This window comes from Falco rusticolus, chromosome 8, assembly GCF_015220075.1.
Source record: "Falco rusticolus isolate bFalRus1 chromosome 8, bFalRus1.pri, whole genome shotgun sequence".
Lineage (NCBI taxonomy): Eukaryota > Metazoa > Chordata > Aves > Falconiformes > Falconidae > Falco > Falco rusticolus.
The window spans coordinates 39,867,588-39,890,249 of record NC_051194.1 but is presented as its reverse complement, the minus strand read 5'-3'; the positions used below and the strand labels follow the sequence as shown (position 1 = coordinate 39,890,249).

Sequence of the window (22,662 nt, the reverse complement as noted above, 5' to 3'; positions counted from 1 at the left end):
TGCAGAGGGCTGGGGGACGGTGGGGAGCTGGCAGTGCCTGCCCCGGGAGCCGAGATGCTGCCCCCAGCCTTATCAATTCTGCTCCTTTAGCTTCATCCTGCAAACCCCCTGTCACTGCTGCCCTTTGCTCCCTCCCCAGCTGGCTGCCACTGACAGGGGGCTGCTTTGGGCTGGACTGCTCGGGGCAGCTCAGGACCACAACCTGTATGGCCAGGTTGCCAGGATCCAGCCTGTTTGCTCTCTTGTTGGTCTGTGCATCCAGCTGGCTGCGGAGATGGTGGTGGTGCAAAGGGTGATGCCATCCTGGCTGTTGGGGCAGTGACACTGCTGCACAAGGCTCTGGAGCAGCTTGGCTAGCACCATGCATGCAGATCATCTGAGCTCTGGCAAAGCAGCCTCTGGCTGGCAGAGAGGCAGAAAATGGAGCCATGTACATATGGCTCTCCACACATTTTGGCATGCTGTGGAGGCTGCCAGCACTGCAGTAATACCCAGCACTGCTCAGGGGCTGATTGTGTTCCTGGTACAAGCGGAGAACCATCAGACCTTGTTTAAAAAGAAGCTAGGTGACACATGCCTTTGTCACCACCATGATCAGACCCTGGAGCAGCCTGCAGTGCAAATCTGGGGCATCCCCATAACATCGCGCCCAGGCACTGGGCTGCCCAGCACCAACTGTAGGGGAGGGTGGATAAGGGCAAATGGGTGCAGGGATGAGCCCTCCCTCAGCACCCCCTGCAAAGTGCTGCTTGCCAGGGTCAAACATAGCAGCACTGGTGCCACTTTGGGTACCCAGTTCCCTGGCCTCTCACTGGACTGGTGGGCTAAGGAATTTTCCACGCTGCATGTGAATTCCCATTTGTAGAGCAAATGCTCACTGCCATCCAGTGATGCCTGTGGCCAATGCCACAGGGACTGTTCCTTGCTGCTCGGCCATCCCTAGCACGGCTGTGGCATCATTCAACCCAGCCCTGCATGTGAGCAGTGCCCTGGCTCAGCTATTAATAGCAGCTCCCCTCTCCCATTTTGAAGGCTGGTGGGAGCCTAGGGTACATCCCACTCTGTTTTCTTGAACAGGTCCTGAAAGCAGGAACCATTTGTGGCTTCCCCAGCCGGCATGTCTCTCCTTGGCCTCCAGCATGTGCTATTTTCTGTGCTGTTTACTGTTCTTCTGTGGGCTGTCAGGTTTCCGTGCTGGGGGAAGGCTTGTAAATGGGGAGGGGGGCGGGGGGCAGTGAGTCTACACGGAGGGGCTATGGGAAGGGGTGGTGGTGGAGGAGCACAGACATGGCCTTTATCACAGCCTAGGGGATGTGTAGCTCATAAATCTGACCCAGGCAGATAGGGGATAAATCATCCCAGCTCGGGCACTGGTGGTTACCCATGGTTAGAAATTAACTTTATGTTGGATGGGTCCCAGGCTGTGGGATGTGAAGGGGAGACTGCTCCAGGCAGCGTGTGTGCCTCCTGCCCGCCTGGCCCCAAAGCCAGGCTGCAGGCAAGCAAGTGGGTGCCTGGTGCCCTGGCCTGGGCAGGCAGGGCTGGTAGGCACAACAATTAAAGCCAGAGCTGGTGAAGCAAAAGGCCAGGAGTGGATGAACCAGTGCGATGGGCAATGATGCTCTGGCACTCTCACTAATCTGTCCAGGGTCTGTCACCTCAATGACTGGCTGTAGCCACTGCATGATCCGTGCTTCAGCTGCAGGCACAACGGGCACTGGGAGGCACTGCTCTGTGTGGGAGGGGATGGAGACCCAGGGTGCCAGGGAAAGTGGCAAGGTGTGTGTGCAGGGCAGGAGGATGGATGTGCTCATAGCGGGACTATCCTCTCCCCCCACAGCTGCAACCCAGGGGCTTGGCAGAGCCGGGACCTCATTCTGGTATCATAGGGCCAGGCATGCTGGGGCTGTCTCTGGCCCCAGCTCTGTGCCTCCAAGGGTGGGAGGAAGCAGTGAAGCCCACAGACTCCTGTTTCACTTCCCCTCTCCCGCTGTAGCATCCTTCTAACCAATTCTCCTTTCTCCCCTCCCTGGTGTCTCCTGCACAGCTCCATGAGCATCCCCAAACCCTGCCCTGTGTAGGGCCAGAACTTCCCAGGGGACTTTTAGGCATGCAACTACAGCAACCTCTTCTCCATCTGCTCAGGCCAAGTGCTCACAGTGGGGACCATGCCACCCTTGGGGTCCCAGAGCACCCCACCAAGGGTGCAGAAGGAGCAAGACTGGTGGGGACACCCCTCCTGCAGTGGGTCTCCAGGCAGCTCACTCAGCTCACTGCTGGATGGCTCTCTAATAGCTCCCCAGCTTTCCTTTCTAACGAGGCTCTAATTGGAAGCCGGTTGTGCTTCCCTTCCCCTCTTCTCAGAGCTCTCCAGTCCCAGTGCTGCAGGGCGATTAAGCTGAGGTTTTGCGTTTTTTTAATATGGCAAAATTATTTTGGAAGGGCCAGGATCGTTACATGACGGGCTTCTTGAAAAACCCCAGGCTTCGCCTTGCAGACGAGGCCTTTTCAAGTGGTTTTGCACAGTACACGTCTCTGGGCAGCGACCGTCTCGAACAGTTACTGTTAATTATAGATGCCTCTTTCCCGCTCGCCCATTACTCAAAGGATTTTTGTGTGTTTTAACAGTGTTTTACATTAGCCTGAATAAGACTCTATTCAGTATTTCCGAGAGCTGGAACTTGGGCATCCCCTGCTGTATGTGTCGTGCTCTCCTCCCTGCATCCTTAGGGCCAGGCTGATGCGGGTACAAGCCTTCCTCCCACTGCCCAGCCAGCGCACACATTGTTTTTGGTGCAGGAGTTGTGCCTGCTGCATGCACACCCTGTTTGCATCCCTCTCCTGGCTATGCATAGCCTTAGGTTTGCATGCTCAGCTACCATCATGCCATCTTCTAAATCCACCCTCCATCATCCCTCTCACATGCTGAGCATTGCTGCCTGCTGATCCATGCTCAGTGGGACCCTGTGCCCACTGCCCTGTCATCCCCTTTGGCCAAGGACTGAGGGGCAGTGGCAGCCCACGCACGCTGGCCTCATCCTGGTCTCCTCAAGGTGTGCGGGGTCCTCTTCTCTCTTGCGAGCCCTGGACTGGTGTGTTCCCCTTGCATGTCTGGATGTCTCCCCTGTGCTGTGCGCTGCCTAGCTGGGGTTGCTCCCCATGTCCTTTGTGCTGCATTTATCAGCACTGATTTCATGCCTCCTTCATTGCCCAGCTGTTCAACAGCAACTTGTTGCGCTCAAAAGTCTTTCCAACTGCCCTGAAGAGTTTAATATAATTAGGAAATGCTCTTGCCTCCTATGCTACCCCATTTGTATCTTCTGCCTACAAAAGCCACCCTTTATTCCAACTTGCCTCCTGTGCTTTACCCTAGGTGTAGGCTGTGAGAAGAGCTTGCCTCTTCTCCCATGACAGCCGAGCTGATTTAGCCATCCTTGGGGAAACACCTTGCCCTAAGTATTTTTCCAGTCCCACTGCATCCCCCAGTATGCTCAGCTGGGAACGCTGACCCCTCCTGAGAAATCTGGTGGGTTTGCAAGGGGTGACTTTCCACCACAGAGCAGTGCTGTGCCTTCTCTTTGCATCATTTCAGTTGCCAAGTGCTTTTTGTCCCCTTGGCTGCAGGCTGCTGGCATTTCTGTAGCTCCCAAAGCCTTCCCAGATAGAGGACCGAGCCCTGAGCTCTGGGTCCCCCTCAAGAGATGGGAGCCCCCAGGATGTGCTGGGCACTCTGTGGAGGGAGCATGGACTCATGGGCAGAGCAGCCTGCCCAGATGCTGGGCAGCTGGGGTTTGGCAGGGGGTGCCAGACATTAAGGCTTTGGTCAGTGAAGTATGGAAGGGTTGGAAGAGGAGGGGCAGCTTCAGGACTGCTCTGCTGGACCAACTTCACAAGCCCAGAGGGGACAAGAGCTTCCCTGGGGTGCTCCAGGGCTGTCCATGAGCTGCTGGCTGCTCCCCCGAGAAACCATGATCTGGGGTGAAAAGTAGATCCAGCTCATCCTCGTGCCCACCATCCATCCTCCTTCAGGCTCGAGTGGGGACTCTGGGGAGGGTGGGGTGCAGCTGGGAAGCACAGTGACATTTTCTGGGGAGATCCCCATTCAGGGAAGGGGGAAGATGCACCTCGTTTGATGTTTGAGCGCCTCCACAGTCCTCATCTCCTCCATCTCAGCGTATAGGGCACTGTGGTCAGGCCCATTTATAAAGCTGGTAAATATATCGGCAGAGTTTGTGTCCCCTCCAAAGGTCAATATTTGTGCAGAGTTTAATTTTAACTTAACAAGCAGTTGTTTGCAGAGGCTGCCGTGTTTTTGTGTGTGTGTGTGCATGTGTGCACGCTTTCCCATGGATCAATGCTTGTGGGGAGGCGTGCGAGCAGCTTGCGTACATGCACCAACTCACTGGGGCACAGAGGGGGTTGGTGCAGCTCCCTGCTCCCAGTGATGCTCCGGATGCAGGGACAGCACTGTGCAACCCAGAGGACAAGGACCAGGGTCTATGGCCAAGTCTATAAATGCAACCCACAGACCTCTCCAGGAGGTGACAGCGGGCAAAATGTGCCCCGTGAGGCTCCAAACAGCAGCCGATAGGGATGGTGGCTTTCCCAGCCTGTTCTGACTGGTGCCCTGGGCTTGCTGCAGGCAGCTCTGCGGCCGCACAGCCCCCGGCCTTGCCCCTCCTGAACCCATGTGGCTTTGTGGCTCTCACCCTTGTTCTGGCAATGTGTGTCTCTGAGCTGAGCACATTGTTCAGGCCAGTTCCAGCGCACAGTGCTGGCTTTGCACAGGGTTCAGAGTGCTCAGCACAGGCCCCCATGCACAGCCACTCTGAAAACAGCTGGGTTGTTTCTTACAGGGCTCTTCCAGCATCACTACCCATGGTGTTTTATCCCACTCTGTCTGCCCTCCCACCCTGCTGTGCAAAGCAAACCTGCATCCCACACACTCCTGCAACACCTCACCGAGGCTGGTGGCTTCTCTTTGAGAGGTCTAGAGCTGAATTGCCCCCACGCTGGCAGTGGAGAGGGGAGCGGTGCTGCCCTAATCTGTGCCCAGGCACCTGAGGCTCCTTGTTTCTGCTGCTCCCAAAGTTTTTCTAGCTGAAACTCTGTGCTGTGCTTTACCCTGGGGCTCGACATGTGTTCCCAGCTGGGATCAGGGTCAGGCTGTGCATCTCACCTACCCCACAGCATCTCGCCCCTTGGGATGGAGGCTGGGTCCTCTCAGGTACCTGCAGTGCATCCCAGCATCCCAGGGCAGGGCAGGACAGGACACCAGGCTGGGTCCGATACCCTCCCCCTGCCTGCCCTGCTACCACACAGAATGTGTTATCTGCGGGGAAATGGGAGACTAACAGCGGGCACAGCCATGGCTGCCAGAGTTTTCCCAGCAGCTTGGGGACAGGAAGGGGGAGACGAGCCCGGGGAGAGACGGGAGGGCTGGGACGGAGCCCACCATCCCCGCAGCGCAGCTGCTGGGGCTCCGTGTTTTGCAGCCCGCCTTGTGGGCGCTGAGTTTGGTTTCCTTCTCTTTGCTCTTTTCCTCGCCAGGCCCCGGGGCTGCCGACCAACCTCAAAGGGTAAAGCGGGCTGCGAGGGACAGTGGCGGGACGGGCAGGGGTAAACACGGGGCTGGGGCCGGCCAGGCGGTGGGTGATGGAGGTGAAGTCATGCCGTGACGTCAGCCCTGCGGCTTTGGGGACAGCCGTGGTTAGGCTGCTCAAGGAGGGGCGGCTGTTTTCCTGCAGCTCCGCCACTCGCTCCTGGTGCCCGTCTAACTTATAAACTTTAATGGCCAGTTTAAAAGGTTCCTGCCATGGGCACCTTGTTGCCAGTTTTAGGTTTTTAATTTGGAAACTTTCCTCTCTGTGGTCGGGGGAGGAAGCACTTGGGTCCGCTCGGGGCCAGTCATCAGGACATGCGGGTGCCAAAGAGACAGTCCAGAAGGGCTCTGTTCCCGTCACTGGTGTCAGGGCAGAGTCGGCCACACCAGTGCCGAGGAGGGCAGTGGGACATGAGCCATGCATGGGGCAGACGGGCTGGAGGATCCCCCCTGTCCCCTCCTGCTGCCCACATATTGGTGGAATAAATTTAGCTCTTCCTTGGCCGCTGACTGGGCGAGCACCAGCAGCAGACACCTGCTCCCAGTCAGCGTGGTCCTACCCCCCCGCCCCAGGGGTCACCATTGGGTTCTGGACTGAGGAAGCAGCATCCTCACCCTGCAGCCCTCAGGAGATGCTGGGAGCCCTGGCACCTCTGCTTGGGGGGTGAGGAGGCATGGGGCTACAGCCATATTTGCTCCTCCAAGTGCCTGGGTCCTCATCCTGGCTGTCACGGTGTGACCTGGTGCTCTGGTGTTCTCGTGGCTCATCGCCCAGCTGCTGCCACCACTGCAATGGTTGTCCTGCCCCATGGGGCTGCCAGCGGTGGGTGTCTTTGCTGCAGAGGCTGTTGGAGGGGTCTGCCTTGTCCCCTGTCCTGCAGTCACTGATGGCTGTGACCCCACAGCTACATCGCAGGGAGTGCCACCATCTCTCCCCATGTCTTGCTCTTGCCACGCTGCAGCCAACAGAGCTGGGGTTAGGTGCAGAGCTGTGCCTGCACGTGCTGCTTGGCAGGAAGCAAAGATGTGGGGCCAGTGCTTCAGGAGACACTGAGGGCATGACGCTGCTGCTTTCTTTGAAGCACTCTTTGCTTCACAATATTCTTCTTTGCTGCCTGCCTTCCTTGCAGCACTCCAGCAGCCCCTGCAAGGTGTGTGTTGGCAGAATCACATTTCACCAGTGCAAGCTCCATAGCTCCATTGTCCTCTGCCTGCAGTGACTCAGGAGGCCCTTGCAAATGCCCAGGAAGTGCTGGGTGCTGAGACATGGGGCCAAGGCCTGACACCCTCCCATGCAACAAGGAAACCAGCCTACAAGCTTGAGGGGAGCCTCCCCACAGCCTTTCCACCCAGCCCTGGAGAGAGCAGGGACATCTCCCCCCAGCTCAGCTGCAGCCACCTGGGGTTACTGACAGTGGGGTTCCAAGGGGTGACCATGGCTTGGCTGGATCTCTCCTTGCCACCAGACCAGTCTGGTGGAGCTTGTCCATATGTTTCTGCTGCACATGCTGGTTGTCTGTGGGTGCTGCATGCAAGGCTGATCCCTCCAGTGCAGGCTGATGTGGCTATGCTGTGAGCCCCTGTGGCTGGCTGGGTCCTAGGCTCAGCTGGGAGAAGCCCACCTTAGAGCACCTTAGCTATCAAGTGAGTCCAGGACCTTTTTCAGACCTTGCTGGGGGTCCGGGGAGCTGCATGGCAGACAGGAGGACTGACTTGGCAAAAGTGTGCACCCCAGAGGTTGAACTCCCCCAGGGTGGGCACTCGGAGCACGGTAAATAATGCATGGAGCCAGAAGAGCAGAGGAGTGGCCCTGGTTTACCAGCACTTTCATACCATGGCTTTCAAGTGGTTCCCCTGCTTCTTCCCCATGAGCCAGTGGCACATCTGTGCCGGGGCCAGTCAGTGGGCTGCCTCCAGTGCCATGCCACGTGCTCTGTGGCCGCTGGAGCTGGTGCCGCCTGCCAGCCCCAGAGCCCTGCCTTTGCCAGCCCCGTAATTGATTCCTGTTCTCCTGCACGAGTGGAGGCTGCAGATGTGCAGCCTGGTAGGAGGCAGTGGGCTGTGGGTACCAGCTCCAGGAGCCAGCCCAGGCAGGGTGAGGAACATCCCAGTTCTCGCCTTGGCTCTGGTATCTACTTAGAGAGCTGTCTTTTGAATTTCCATGTGTTTGGAGAGGTTGTCTCCCAGCCTTGGCTCCTGTGAACATAGGAGATTCGGGGGGACCCTTCTCCCCCTGTATTGGGGCTGCTGGAGGAGCTGGGGTTGTTGGGGAGCAAAGAAACAGCTCCCCAAGTATCACTGTTGTGTCTGCTGGTGACAGGCTCATGTTCTGAGACGATGGCAGCTGGCGGCAGGGGGGGTGGGGGGGTGGTGTGGTTCTAGAGTTCCCTCATTCTCCTGAAGCTGCAGAAAGACCTGGCTGGGGAGGAAGAAGGTCCTCCTGCACAGTGCCCCAGCAGCTCTGGAAATTGCCCCCTCCAGCCAACCAGCAGCCCCATCAAAGGCTGGGGTCCAGCAAGGCAGGGCAGGGGCACAAGGAGTCAGCATAGTCTGGCTTGCCAAGCCCTCTGATGTCTTTAAGGCTGGCAAAGAGCAGGGCCGTGGGGATGGCAGGAGCTGAAGTTATGGAGGAGAATTTTCTAGCCTGGCACCATATAGGAGACAATATATTGGAGCATGTTATTATGGACAAGGTTAAAGATAAACCAGTTTTTAGACTTGAAGAGGATGGTGGTCCAGGAGAGAGTGACTGCAAACAGATGAGATTTGGCATGAGCAGAGGGGAGCTGCAAGCAGGTGTTCTGGGTACCTTGTTTTCCAGTGCTGCTGCTGACAGATAGTGCTGCATGGAAGAAAATGCCTAGAAAAACAGTGATGAAAATGGTGAGGCTTTTAAAAATCCCTGTATTTAGCCAAAGGGCATGGTTTTGCTGTCTGGAGATGGCAAGGGTGAGTGAACCCTTTGGAGCAAGGCACACCTGAATGGAAAGAGCGGTGTGACGAGTGGGCAGGGGGCTGTAAGAAGCAGCAGTCTCTGGAGCCAGGGAGGTCTTTGCTCTTCATTGCCCACGGAGGATGGTGGGGCTTGGAGCATCATGCTGCCAGCACAGGCTGGGGTCCCTGCCCTCAAAAACAGGGAGCGACGCAAGCTGCAGCAGATGAACCTGGCAGGACAGAGATGGATGGGGCTGAAGCGGCAAGGGGAGGTCTGCTCGCCCGGGTGGAAGGGCGCAGCATGGGCCAGGGTCAGGGCCATGGCTCCTGGCTCCTCCAGCCCTCTGTGACCCCCTGCCCAGCACCTCAGGGACCCCATCCCTCTCTCCAAGGGCTGAGAAGGCGAAGGTGCCCTGACAGAGTGTTTTATTAGCAGCAGGTGCCTGAAATCCAACCCGGGGCCCAGCAATCCCTCCCCTCACCTGGAGATGAACCCATCTTGGGGGGCACGGCTGTGCAGGGTCAGGCCCCACCAGTGCCGGGATTACCCCTGCCGTAACCAGAGCGGCTCCCTGGCAGCCTGACGGGCTGGTCCTGCCGCAGGTGACAGGCGCGTAATGCCTGATTTCACAGCACTGGTGTGCTCTGTTTGGTTGTGGCAATGATCTCTCCTGCCCTGGCTGGCTCCAGCCCCTGGCTAGACCCCGACCTGCAGCTCTGTCAGCTGGGATTAGGTATAAGATTTAGGCTAAAACCTCTTTGCTCTTGGATGGAGCGATGACAGAGGAGGGAAAGCCCAGTCCATCATCTCTGGAGATGGAGCTTCTGCCCTGCCCTCCAGCCCAAGTGTGGCAGCTCCCAGACCTGCCTTCAGAGGTGGGGCAGGAGCATCTCTACTCCTGGCTGCAGCCAGCACTGGGTCTTTTCAAATGTCACAGCATCCCCATGGCTGGGAGCAAACTCCGTGCAGAAGAGGAGGGAGGCAGAGACTCCTGTATCTCTCTGACTCTGAGATAATCCATGAGATGGACATAGGTCGCCGGGCCATCTGCAGCAAACCAAGCAGATGCTCCTGAGGAAGGGACCTGAGGGGCAGGAGTGGTCCCTGCAGAAAGGCTCTCCCCTTTGTTGCCTGCAGCCTTGCTCCCAAAGTGCTCCTTGCTGTCTGCAGAAAGCTTGTTCCAGCAAAGTCATAGCTGGGAGGAAGAGCTGTGGGGCAGACAGCCGGCAGCCCCCTGCCCTCGGCACCTCCAAGCAAGGGGCCGGGGCTGGTTCGGCAGCAGATGAGCAGTAGTGCCCTGCGGGAGGGCTGGTGCTGGTTGCCTGGAGCAACTAGTGCCGGGGGGTATGCAGAGCAGGATTTGTGCAGCAGCCAGGGATGCCATGGCACCCTAGCAAGCACCAGCCCTGGACTTGCAGGAGCACTGTATCTGCGCCTCGCTGTTGCACAGTGCTGTGCCCAAGCTGAGGATACTCATCACCTCCTCGCGGGGTGCACAGCCCCAACCAGCCCTCCATGAGCCCGCAAGCTTGTCCTCTCCCAGAGTGTCGCTTCCTGCTCGTCTTCCCAGACTCTGGCTTTGTTGGCTGAGCTCATTTAGCTTTGACAAAGTTTAGAGCACGCTGGAATGCAGAATGGCTGCTGGCCTCCCTCCAGCCTAAACATCCCCACCCTGTGGTGCGACAGGAGCTGATAAGGGTGAGTGCCGTTGCAGGCAGGTATCTCGTGCCCAGCCCGCGACCTTACAGCCACATGACCTTGGAGGTTGTCATTTATCTCGTGTGTGTGCGCGCGCGAGCTGTCTCCCATCCCCAAGAAATGTTCTCAGCGTCTCTGGTTTTCTCTGCAGGCCAAACCCACATGCACGTTGCCCGAGACCAACTCCGAACAGACTCCTTTGATGAGCAGGGCTTAAATATATATTTGGCATTCCAGCGGCAGCGTGCCGAGCACGGCCAAGGGTGTGAAAGTGTTTGCTTGACAAACGCTGGGGGCTCTCGCCTCTCTGCCGGCCCTGGGGACTCCAGGAGAGAAATGTCAAGGAATTTTTCACCTCTCTGTTTTGTTTTGTGTTTGTATTTTGTTTTTCTTCTGTGAGTGCATTTTTAGCTCTGGTAAAAAGTGCCTGATTGACAGTCCCAGAGACTAAGTCTCCTGTCTTTGCTAGGATAGGGACAGTGGGAGCAAACATCCAACCCTGCTCCCCGGGGAAGAGGGAACAGCCCTGCAAGCCTTGCACTGACTCTGGAGGCTCCTGTCTCCTCTCCACTGGCCCAGTCACCTCTGTGAGGCCAGCACTGTCATGGACAGATTTGGGTACCATCAGGATGGAGATGTCCCACATCCTAGATGTCCCAGGCTGTGGTCTGCTCGCAGCTGGCCCTTTTGCAAAGAGCCTCTGTCTGCTGAGGGCAGTGTGAGGTCTCAGTCACAGGATCCTTTGTCGCCGCTCAGCTGGCCTCAGAGAGCCCTCCACCCCAGCACCATGCTGTGAAGATGCCTGTGACCATTGCTCCCCAGAGGATTTTGCAGCCAGTGTCCCCATGTGCCACGACACCACCTTGGGGTACGCACTGGCCACCAGGCATCTTTGGGGATGCAGAGAGGTTTTGTCACCTTGCACCTGTGCAAGGGGAGATGGAGCAAGTGGAGCAGGAGAGTGTCTCCACGGGCAGGTTGCAGGTGGACAGGCTGGATGCTTGCAGCCTCCTAAAATGATGCATGGGAGGCACTGGGAGCAGGAAGTCAAAGCCACCCTGATCTTCACTTGCCGCTCAGTTCCTTCTGGGCTGCAGCTGGCGATGGGGCTGGTCTGTCACCAATTCCTATGTGATGCAGTATCCATGGTGGGGCTGGGACATGCAGGGCAGAGTGGGTTAGAGACCTGGGACCCTGGGCTTGGGTGGGAGCCCAGGGATGTCTCCTGCACGGGGAGGAGGAAGGCAGAGCTTCCCCATGACTCCAGCCACTGTGTCCTGGGCTCGTGGGAAATGGGGAGGGGAAGCCCTGGGCAGCGGATTCAGTTTCAGAGCCCATGTCTGCAGTGCCTGCAAGAGCGGGGCGAGATCCAGGCTGACTCTTGGGGAGGGGGCTTGGGCAGCTGTGTCTGTGTGTTCCCAGCTGTCCTGAGTGTAATCCCTCACGAAAGAGAATCCCCTGCCCTGCTGCATCCCTGTTGTCTGGTGGCAGTGCTGCCTGGCCCTAAATCACCTGCCTCTCCCAGCCTGATAGATCACCATGGAAATGGGGGTGCTGTCCCCCAGGCCAGCGGAGGGAGAGGGTCTGGGGTCTGTGGGGCAGGGGTCTGGACTCTGGAGGCTGCAGAACAGGGATTAGAATGCTGGGAGCCTAACAGGGTGAGTCTTGGTGCCTTGGGGACCACAGGGCAGGGACTTGTATGGAGGGCTACCAATTTGGGGGCAAGGACTGGGTTGCTGTGAACTGTAGATGCTGAGAATGGGATACAGGGGGACTTCAGGGCAGGGTTGGGGACCCTGGGGGCATGTGGGGCTGGGAGCAGGATCTATCCCTGGGACAACGGCAGGCTTGGCTCAGGCTCCCCGAGGTTTCCTTCCTGGCCCACTGAAGAATCACTGGCTTGTCTGGTGGAGCATGGACCTGTGGATTTCCTGGGCAGCGAGTCCCTTTTATGTGGCCACTCGCAAATTCTCATGACATCACCAGAGGCTGCTCCTCCTGGAGACAAACCCAGTGCTTTTTAGGGGTTTGCCATTCCCACCCCCCCACCCCCCGCCCCAGCCTGTGTGTTTTGGCTCGGGGGGGGGGGGGCGGGGAGGCCTGGGGAACCAAGTCCAAGAGCAGCCGTTCTGGCAGGGAGATGGTGCACAGGGCTGGCGGGCGGGGGAGGGCAGTGTGTCCCCCCTTCGTACTGAATAAACATGGGCTGGCCAAGGCTGGAGGGGGCTTTTCCAGGAGGACCACACCCCGGGGGGCTATTTTTTGCCATGAATGAAAGGGCTGTGTGCTCGCAGGGCAGCCTGGCCTCCTGCCGCTGCTGCTCTGCACGGAGAGCTCGCCTGACACTCAATCCTGTTGCCTGGCCAGGGACCAACATCTGTGCTGAGCAGCTGGGTACTGCCCGCGGGACACCTGGGCACCGGCACAGCTGGGCACTGTCGGAGGGACACCTGGGCACCAGCACAGCTGGGCACTGCCTGCAGGGACACTGACAGGCTGCCGGGGCTGGGAAACACGGGCTGTCATGGAGCAGGGGGAAGCGATAGTGACTCAGTGGCTGTGCCAGTGACAGTACCAGGGCCACTGGGGCATGTCAGAGCCAGCCCTGCCAGGGCCGTGTGCCAGGGGAGCCACCTGCACCAGCCCAGGGGTGAGGCCTGCTGCCCCCCTGCCCCATGCAGCAATGCTTTCTGCTGCGGTTTCGGGTGATGGTGGGGCAGCATCCCCAGGAGCTGTCTCTTCGGCTGCACCTGTATTTGGGAGGAACTGCAAAGCCACTGGGGTGGAGCAGTTGTTGCCTCCTGATTAGCCCAGTCCTGAACGCACCCAGATTCCCCCCCAAACCCCTAATCCCTCCTGGCTCAGCTCCAGCTTCCGCTCTGGGCCCTGTTAGCTCAGCTAATCCTTTGTGTGCTGGGTTTAGGGATGTGCTGGGTGCAGCATCCCCCTGGGTCTCCCCTGCCATCCCAAGATTTCACTTCTCAAGGGGTCTACAGGCTGCTCTGCCAGTCCCCAGCCATGACCCATGCTCCTGCCGCCTCTACCAGCCCCGCTGCCCCATGGGTCCCAGGGGAGCCGCAAGTGTGCCCATGAATGAGTGGCCTGTCCTCACCGGGTGGAGACTGGGTGCTGGATCCCACCCCTCTCTGTTCCTTATCACCACACAGCATCCTTGTGATTCACTAGGTGTGGCTCCCTTTCCATCATCCCACTTTGCAGGAAGTTTCCCGGCCAGCCCCCCACAAGCCCTGTGCAATAATAACAAGCTGGGATGAGCTGGCCGGTCTTCCTGAGCAACCCTAGAATAACAAACCAGCGCGATGTGTCCAGCTTTCCTGGACAGACAATAATAAACCCTCATGAGCTGGCATGCTTTGCAGAGGAACCCTACAATAATAAGCCTGTGTGATGTGTCCATATCCATCGAGCCACCCTACAATAACAAGACAGTGCAAGCCACCCAACTTCCTCGCAGAGAAGAGGGGTCCCTGAGCTGTCCCCATGGGACAGGAGGGACCCTGGCCACCAGGTCTTCATGTCTTCTGCTCCTGGGCTTGCCCAGGCCCTCTCCTGCCTGCATTGGCCCCTGGAGGAGGCACCCCATGCCAGTGTTGGGTCAGGATGGCAGAGGTGATGCCAGTAGGTGCCATCAGCCTGCGGCTTTGCCTTCCTGGAAGCCAGCATCAAGTCCTCACAAGTCCTGGCATGCTGGGACCTGCTGCTCTTCAGGGCATCCTCGTTGCCCAGCTCCCTTCCCAAATTGGCACCCAATGTCAGCTGCTCCAGAGGCTCTGCTGCTGTCACCCTACAGACTGCTGGACAGGATGACAAGTGCCCATGATCAGGCTGGAGCTGGGGGTGCCACCGGCAGCGGCATTCAGCCCCTGGGTAGCCATGTTCAGCTCCTTGCAGGGTCACCCAGGTAGGGAGGCAAGCCTATAACAAGGGCTGCTCTGCTGGACCCCACTCTTTTTCAGGGAGTTTGTTGGCACTTGGACAGTGGGACGGCTCAGATGCCTATGGGTTTGCTGTGGGATGGCCTCTCTCCAAATGTGATGGGGTAGGGGCTGTGCCCACTGCGGGCTGGAACCCCTCATGTCCCCCAGACCTCTGCCAAGCCCCAGGCTGCTGCTGGTGGGCTGGTCCCCACGTGGCTGAGGAGGAGATGCTGCAGCCTCCTGCGCTACCTCTGCACTGCCGCTGACCCTCCTTTCTCTGGGATTTATCCCTGGAAGCTGGAAGCAGCAGTGGGTCGGCAGGGCAGGACACCCGCCCCAGCATGCCCGCATCAGGGGGACCCGCATCCACCCCAGCAGAGCAGCAGCACAATGCAGAGCCCCTGCTGCCACTGCACCCCTCTGCTCAGTGTCTGCGAGAAAAGCTGTAACCCAAGCTGCTAAAACAGCACAAGGAGAAAAGAAAAGGGTATTGAGTGGCGGGGCTGCTGCGGTCACCAGCCAGCATAGACTGCTGGTTGTTAAGCGGGTGCCTTGCTTGCAAAGGCTGCCTTGATGAAGTGTGAGACAGCACTTACGGAGGGACGCGGGCAGGCATTCTCGCTCCATCTTCCTCTCACAGTGCCGCTCTTTATGCGCCTGACATTTGCTTGCTGGAAAGGCCCCGAAAGTCAGGGGGAAAGGAAAACATTGCCTGCAGCAGGGCCAGAGCGGCACTGGGAGGAGTGCCGTGCCGTGCTGAGCTGGGCTGAGTTGGGCTGGGATGCTTGGCCGTCCTGGCCTCACCACCCGCTCTTCCCCGGGGTGACCCCTTCACCTCTCGGCAGCTCTCCGGCTGCCTTTCCCTGCCGGCACCACCGCTTCCTGCCAGGTGTGCTCAGCCTGGCTCCCTGCCTGGGAAGCCCTGGCCATCCTGCCCCTGTCTGCTCCACAGGCGGGCTGGCAGCACCGCCAGCTCTCCTAGCTGCTGCTGCTGCACGTCCCCAGGAGCATGCATGGTATGGGGTGATGGGGACAGTGCAAGCTGAGGCCAGGTTACTCAGTCATCTGTGGTTGGAGTACGAAGTGCACCACCAGGGACTGCTCCAGGCTGAGGTGAGCATCTGCAAGCAGATCCAAGGACTGGAGGAGCTGAGGAAAGGCATCGGTGATCAGTGTGAGGCAGCTCAGGGTGCTTTGGGGCAGATCTGGCCCCAGGGAGAGGGTCCCTCCCTAGGGAGCTGGGGTGGGACACCAGGCTGATATGTCCTGCTCCATCCTGGGGGGATGAGCTGCCCCTTTCCTTGCCCTTGATCCCAGCTGGAAGAGAGTAGTTCAACCCCCTCCATCTGTATCCTCCCACAGGCAGATCCTGGCAGGATCCCATAGTCCAGTGCTGTTGGCAGAGGCTGGGTGAGCAGCTAGCACAGATCTGTGCTTACCTACCTGGATCCCAGGGTGGATCCCCAGCCTGACTGACACTGGCACAGCCATGAGTAGGAACGCCCAGCGTGCATCCAGTGAGCCATGCCAGCCCTGTTGCCAGGAGCGTGGACAAAGCTCACGGCAGGGGAAAGCACCGAGGGTAGCCTGTCCACAAGGCACAGGAATGCCATGGCCATGGAGCACTTCCCCTGCCCACCGTGGGCTGCTGCAGCATCGCCAGGCTTCGCCCATGCTGGCATGGCAGCAGCTGTGCCCATCACCAGAGAGGTGGTGCACAGTTCCTGGGCTGCTGCTCCACTACGCTGCTTCCGCAGAGCCTGCTGGTGGGGGGAGCCCAGGGAAGCCATGCCCCCCCCCCCAGCCCACACCCCTTGGCTCCCAGCCCTGGCAGGAATTATTAAGTGTGCCCCTGTGGAGCATGTGCTGAGGCTGGCCACGGGAATGTGGGCAGATCTGACATACAAGCCACAGCAGCCAGGCTGTAATTTCCAAACAGGCCCCATTCGCTCTGTTTTCCAGTTAAAAATATATTAAAAAATAGGAATGTGGGGTTTGTAGCAAAGAATGTTGGTAACCGCTTCGAACGTCTGGTGTGATAATGAAAGGGTCAGTCCCCAGCTTTGAGCAGGACCGATTTAGACTCTGGTGCTTGGCACCGGTGTGGGGGCCCAGCACAGTCCATCCTGCCTGCAACCCCACCTCGGGCCTGGGCCAGGGGAAGGTGATGCTTCTGCACTGGTGGCACAGTGCTGGGTTGGGTGACGTGCCCCTCCTGCTCACACTGTAAGAGGGCATCTAAAGCACCGTCCTTTATGGCCTCTTGAGAAGGGAGTCTGGTCAGGGGTGGGTGAAGGCAGGATGGCTGGAAGCTGGGTGCTGTACCTTGCCCACCACTGGCCCTGCCACCCCCCTGCACTGGGGTACAGCCCCATAGCAGAGCCCTCTGGGATGGGGGGCATTGAGAAAGGCTGCAGTCCAGCTCTCCATGAGCAGCCTCCACAGCTGCGGGGCTGCTGGTGAGCACAGCTTGCTCCGGGTGCAAGGTCAGGTGCCTGCTCTGCTTCGCTGGGGCAGCTCCCCCAAGCTGGGCTAATCGCAGTTCAGGGTGTGCTTCTGAGCTTCCCATGCCGCTGCTGCAGCCTTGAGTCACTCCTGATAGCAGGGCATCCCTCTTGGCCTTGTGGCCAGGTAGTCATAACACACGGGGCAAGTCGTGCCAGCTCCCTGGGCATCGCTCCCCAGTGCCCGGTGAGCCACGTCGTGGCCATCACTCCCCCAGGTGCCAGCTCGCTGCTTGTGCCGCTCCCCGGACCTCAGGCATCATGTTTATCCTGGAGATGGGTAATCTGAGAAAAACAAGTCACTGGAGGCCAGGGCTGATGTTGGAGCGGGGGCAACAAGTTGGCTGCAGTGGCGTTGAGTTCAGGGATGTGCTGGGGCAGTGGGGCAAGGAGGGAGAGGAGAGTCACCGGTACCCAGGGCTTGTCCCCCCTGCAGCCCCTTCTGAGGACACCTCCTTGTCCCTCTCAGCCTCCGGGGCCATCAGGTGGCCGGTGGCTGGCACAGCACGCTCTGTTGCCTGCTGAGTCACGGCTCTGCAGGGAAATGCTTCCAGCTCTAGTTATAAACCCATTTCCCTTCGGGATTGTGAAGAGCAGCCCTCCCATCCCGGCATTGGCCAGCTCCGGCGGCCCGATGGCTCTGAACCTCTGTCTGGGCTTGAGCCACCGGGAAGGGCAGTGTCAGGGGGCAGCCGGTGACTCCCACATTCCACCCCAGGCTTGCCAAAGCTGTGACCTTCCTGGAAACATGGGCAGCGGGTGCCCTGCACCTGCAGACCCCTGTGCCATCCCGGATTCCCATCTTACCCCGGGGGATACTTGTGGTGCCGGGTACCCTTCTCCCAGCACCTCCTCAGGGTGGTACCCCGGTCAGTGTGTGTGTGCGTGCCAGTCTCGGGGACACCGAGTGGTTGCAAGCATGGTGGGAACTCCACAGCATTCCCCTGTCCCCAGGGTCACCATGGGAACACTGTGCTGGCTCTGGGCAGCTGGGCCTAAGCACCAAGAGAGCAGCTGCCCTGCCTGGATTGTCACCTGGATGCTGGGAAGAGGAGCAGCCTGAGCAGCCCTGGGGCTCAGGGCATGTCCCAGGTCACCCTGCACTGCAGCCTGCAGCCTGGCTGGGCTGGAGCAGAAGGGGGTGGGCAGCACCCTACACCTGGATGCACAGACTGCCCCATAGCCCTGGAACCCCCTGGAGACCCCTTGGTGGCAGGAAGAGGAGGTGGGCAGCAGACTAGTGGCACCCAGGCCCAGGTGGCCCTGCGGGGGACTCTCTTGCCCTCCCCAGGGCATTGACCCATGCATTGCTATCTAGTACACTTTGCTCACTCCGCCACTGTTCCTGGCTTTCCTGGGAGCTGCTGTTTGCTTTTCTCTGAATTATGACTCCAGCTTGTGCCTTTGATCTGAGCTGTGTCAGCCATCCGTTGCCAGCCCCTCTCCTGCCTTTGAAGTGCAGTCACCTTCCCAGCCTCGGATGCTGCTTTTGCAACCTCAGGTGCAACCCAGGCCCCATGGAGCGAGACACCCAGGGCAAGAGCATCCCCAGGGTGTTTAAGGTGCTCAGCATCCCTCCTCCTCCCCTGGGACCTTGTGATAGGCCAGCATAGCTCATGGCTCAGATGCCGGGCAAGGAGTCATTGAGAGAGGTGTTTGCCCGGTGGCAAGCAATCCTGGGGATGCTTGCAGGGCGCTGGGACCAGAGCACCACTCCCTCCTGTGGTGGTGGGCAGGGACACAGGAGATCCTGCACAGAAGCTGGCCAAAAAGCAGACGCCGGTGCCATGCATGTCCTACAGCTGATGGGCTTTTCATGCCCGCAGCTCCGGAGGCGGGATGAGACCTGCACAGAAGGCCCGTTGTGGGCACCAGCCAACCCATCCTGGCATCAGCTTTGCCCCCTCCTCGCATCCCGCAGGGAGCAGCGCCGGGGGGGGGGGGGGGCGGGGGGGGGCGCTCAACCTACCCTTTCTGCCACTGAGAAGCTGGGGCCAGGCTTTGGACTCTGGCCTTGAGTGGGTCTGTGCGTCCCCATCCCCTCCCCACTCCCCTGCCCCAGAGAGGATCCAGCTTTATCTGTTACACTTTGTTCTGCTGTCTGGGTGTGGAGTGGAGCAGAGATTAGTGTGTAGACCTTTGGCACACACACACGCACAGGCACACTGCCACACAACCAGCGATGCATGCACACAGGGCCAGGCTCATCTACACACAGCCCCCATGCATGCAAGCATACTCACATTTGCCTGCACGTGTGCACCCATACTCTGCCTCACGCACCCCTGCGCAGGCACCCCCTTCAGGGCACACACACGTTTCCCCATCCCAGCCTGTGTGTGTTTGCTGGCTGTGTGCTGCATTAGGTTCCCAGTGGAGCATGGTGCTTGCCCAGCCCGCCGTCATGAGAGCCAAGGTCCCCCATGCACAGCAGCATGGTCCAGAGAGTGAGGGCGGCATCCCACAGACCTGATGGGGGGGGGCAGGAGGAGCAGGGCATCCCTGGGTGGAAGAAGCCTGGACTGCAGAAAAAAATGTGGGCGGGCAGGAGGCAGGAACTGCTTTGGCAGCCTGGGAGCAAACTTTGGCATCCCTCATCTCACAGTCACATTGCCCTCACTCGCCATGGGGCCACCAGGGATGGCTTGGGCTGCCTGCATAGATATTGCTGGAAGCAGTAATGGCAGGCAGGGCTCCCTACCAACCTCATGGCGAGGTCCTGCCCCTGCCAAAGGCTTGCTGTCCTTATTGGCAGCCCCAGCGCTGCTCCTGCCAGGGAAGCCATAGCCCTTCCCCCGTGTGATCTTATCTCCTGCGTTTCATGAATGATTTGCAAGCCTCCACAGTCTGCCTCTGAATGGGAAGGCAGCCCACTGGCTGGAGCAGGTGTGCGGGTGCGTGCACACATGCATCTGTATGTGTATGTGTGCAAGGCTGGGGAGCAGCCACGTCCTGCCCAGTGCCAGAGCTGGCTGGCCCCGCAAGCTGTGCCACAGTGCCTGGGGTGAAGCAGATGGAGTCTGATGGGCAGAGGGATGCACAGCCCCTTCTCTGCCCCTCTGTGGCACCGTGGCAGGGTGTCCTGGCAGGAGCCAGCCCCTGGCGAGTGATTTCCTGGCAGGGTGATGGTGCCTCTGCTCTCTCCCACAGAGCCTGCCCCTGATCTGTGGTGTGGGAGAAGGGCAGGCATTCGCCTCCACTCTGCGGCAGCTCTACATGGCAGTGATGCAGCAGGAGGCCAAGCAGGCTCTGAAACGGCAGCATTCAGGTGAGAAGCTCTTTGGCTGTGGGATGGGGAGTGTGTGAAGCACCCAGCCCCCTGCAGCTGAGCACCCATCCCAGGGAAAGGGGAGAGGGGCCCTGGGCACAGCTTACCCCATGCAACAGTCTCCCCCTTTGCTTTCTCCCCGTGGGCTGAGCTCCCCAACCCAGGCACCCTTCCTGGTGTGGGTTTGGGCAATGCCCTGTGCTCCCTCATTTCAGTCCCAAATTGTGTCTCTTTCTGCTGGTACCAGAAGATGCTGAGGGCCCAGCACCCACTGCAGAAACCACAGGGCACCCCCACCTGCTGCCTCCATCCCAGGAGGATGAAACAGCATCTTCCAGCAAGGCAACCACGGTGAGTGCAGCTCTAGAAATAGCCTCTCCATACCAATGGCAGGATGGGGCTTGCACCTTGATTCCCTGCTCGCATCCCAGCCCCATGCCTCTCCGGGATGGGCTGGGTGTCTCAGCTTGATTCCTAGCCCATCCTAGCCCATGCACTCTGGCTGGGGAGCACATGTGGTTTGCACTCCTGTGAATGGTACGCATTCCCCCACAGGGATGATGGGGGTGTCACTGCTTGCAGATGTACACCCATCCTGTGTAACCCCCTTGGGGGGGACTGACACTGCCTCCCCTTTGCTTCCAGCTGGCCTCCTCCCCAGCTCAGAAACCCAGGCAGCCTGTGGCCAAGGCCAAGCCAAAGAAGGCGAAGGGGCTTTTTAGCTGAAAGACCGCTGCCACCCACCCTGAGGGTCTCTGCTCCCCCCAGCATCCAAGAGAAGCAGTGCAGAGCACCCATGCATCTTCTGCCTCCTCTCCTGCATTTCCTGGTGGACCTTGTCCTGGTCATGGTCCCCTCCTGAGGTGTCTCCAGCTGGGGAGATGGGGTGTCTCCTTTCTTCACCATTGTCTCAGAAACTTTTCTACCTCTTCCCTGGAGCAGAACTTGCCCAGGCTGCCTTGTGGTTGAGCCAGTGATGGACCTGGGGTGAGTGGGAGGGATGCTGCTGGGCAGGTTGGGACAGCTGGGACTCTGGCAGGACTATGGGGTTTGGATGCTCTTATGTGGGTTTGCAATAAAGGACTGTGGGTGAGATTCCCTCTCCTCTTGCTCTGTCCCCCCTAGGCCTGTAATGTCCAGGCAAGGGTGCAACCCTTGTTGTGGCTGGGTCCTGCTGAGGTCAGTCCTGATGTTCCAGGGGCTTGCAGCAGCTCTGGACAGTGAGGAGGTGACAGCAGCTCATTGTTGGGGGGCAGGTTGGCAGCTCCCAGACCATGCTGTGCCTCATCCTGAGCAGCAGTATGTGGGGTGGGGTGTACAGGAGGGGAACCCCGAGATCCTGGGGGCACAGCATACTGGAGGGGGCTGGGGCCCACATTCTCCTTGTCCCATGCTGGGGACACACCACGTGCTGGTGCCTGGAGCCAGGTGAAGCCCTTGTAGTAGCAGGTTGGCAAAGGCATCCTGGCCGGGCTGAGGGGCACCCTCCATTTGCAGGCAGCTCCCCCAGAGTTAGTGGGCAGGTGATAGGGGGTTAATCCATGCTCTGACCTCCAAGGAGCAGGGGACAACCAAGCCACTGACATGCTGAAAGCTCCCAGGCTTGGGAGCAGCCCTGGAGCAGGTTGTGGATGCTCCCTGGACACCGAGCACAACCCACACCCCATCCATCCATCCATCCATCTACACACCCACCCATCCATCCGTTAACCCCTGCTCTCCTTTTCCAGCCCTTGTGCCTACATGCTTCCTTTGGGGCTGGGACTCTACTCCTGCGTCCCAGCCAAGTCCTAAAACAGCAGGCAGAGTGAGGCAGCACTGCTGCAGGTAGGCTGCAGCCCATGGTGCTGCTCTCCTGGGATAGGGACCTGTGCCCCTGGCTGCCCTGCTCCCCTGGGCTGGGCCGGCCACAGTCGTGCTGCCGGCTCTCCTGGGCGGCAAGGGGGAAACAAAAACATCCGGAGCAGCCCCTGTGTCTGTGGAAGGGGAATGAAAGGGCCTTTGCTGGGCCACAGCCGGCCAGTCCCAGGGCGAGAGCAGCTGGTTGCTTTTTATATTTCCTCTCCGAGGGAGCAGCATACGAGGCAGGGTGGGTGGTGAGAAGGGGAAGCCATGGGATGGGGAGCTTGTACTGACAGCCTTAACTATGTATCCTGCCTTCTCCCATCTGCCAGGATCTTACCCTAGCTGCTTTGGATCTGCCTGCCAGGCACAGCTGGGAAGAGGGGTAGGACTGGGGGCAGCAGGAGTTTAGCAGCTCTCCGTTTCATGTGTCTTCCGTTACCAGGCTGTCCCCTGGTGCAACCCCTGCTCCATCCATGTGAGCTCCATCTCCTGGCCTGGGAGCTGCTCTGTTCCAAGCCATGTCCCTCAGCTCCGTGCTGGGTCTGGGGTTTGTGCTGCTCCTCCATGCAGTCCAGCATGTGCAGGAGGAGAGTATATCACCCCAGTGAGGGCATCTGGCTTGTCTGCTCCCTTTGGGGCTGAGGGGACATTGCGTGGTGAGGGCACATTCCCATCCCGGCTATGCCAGTGGCTGGTGGACTTTATAGGGGAGTGGGTGTACAAACCAGCACCTGCACCCCCAGGTTGTCCTGGCTACCCGCTGCACCTGGGCTGTGTCTCTGCTTCTCTCTGGAGTGCTTAGCTCAGGGGAGCCAGTCCCAGGGATGCTGCAGGCGTGTTGCTCAAGAGCTCTGTCATGCTGCAGAGTAAGT

The 22,662-nt window shown here is 59.2% G+C and overlaps 1 protein-coding gene across 4 annotated transcripts in view; it reads left to right on the top strand.

The window, feature by feature from the left end:
- The window catches only part of NHEJ1 (non-homologous end joining factor 1), a 44,522-nt gene extending 23,482 nt beyond the window's left edge, over positions 1 to 21,040 (top strand). For 3 of the 4 annotated variants that reach the window (XM_037398155.1, XM_037398157.1, XM_037398156.1), the window contains exons 6-8: positions 19,828 to 19,945; positions 20,161 to 20,296; positions 20,591 to 21,040. In XM_037398155.1, coding sequence (XP_037254052.1) covers positions 19,828 to 19,945; positions 20,161 to 20,296; positions 20,591 to 20,807 — 471 coding nt within the window. In that variant the 3' untranslated portion in view covers positions 20,808 to 21,040. The remainder of the gene's footprint in view (positions 1 to 19,827; positions 19,946 to 20,160; positions 20,297 to 20,590) is intronic. The other variant, XM_037398158.1, reaches the window with a different exon arrangement.
- Positions 21,041 to 22,662: the final 1,622 nt, after the last annotated feature.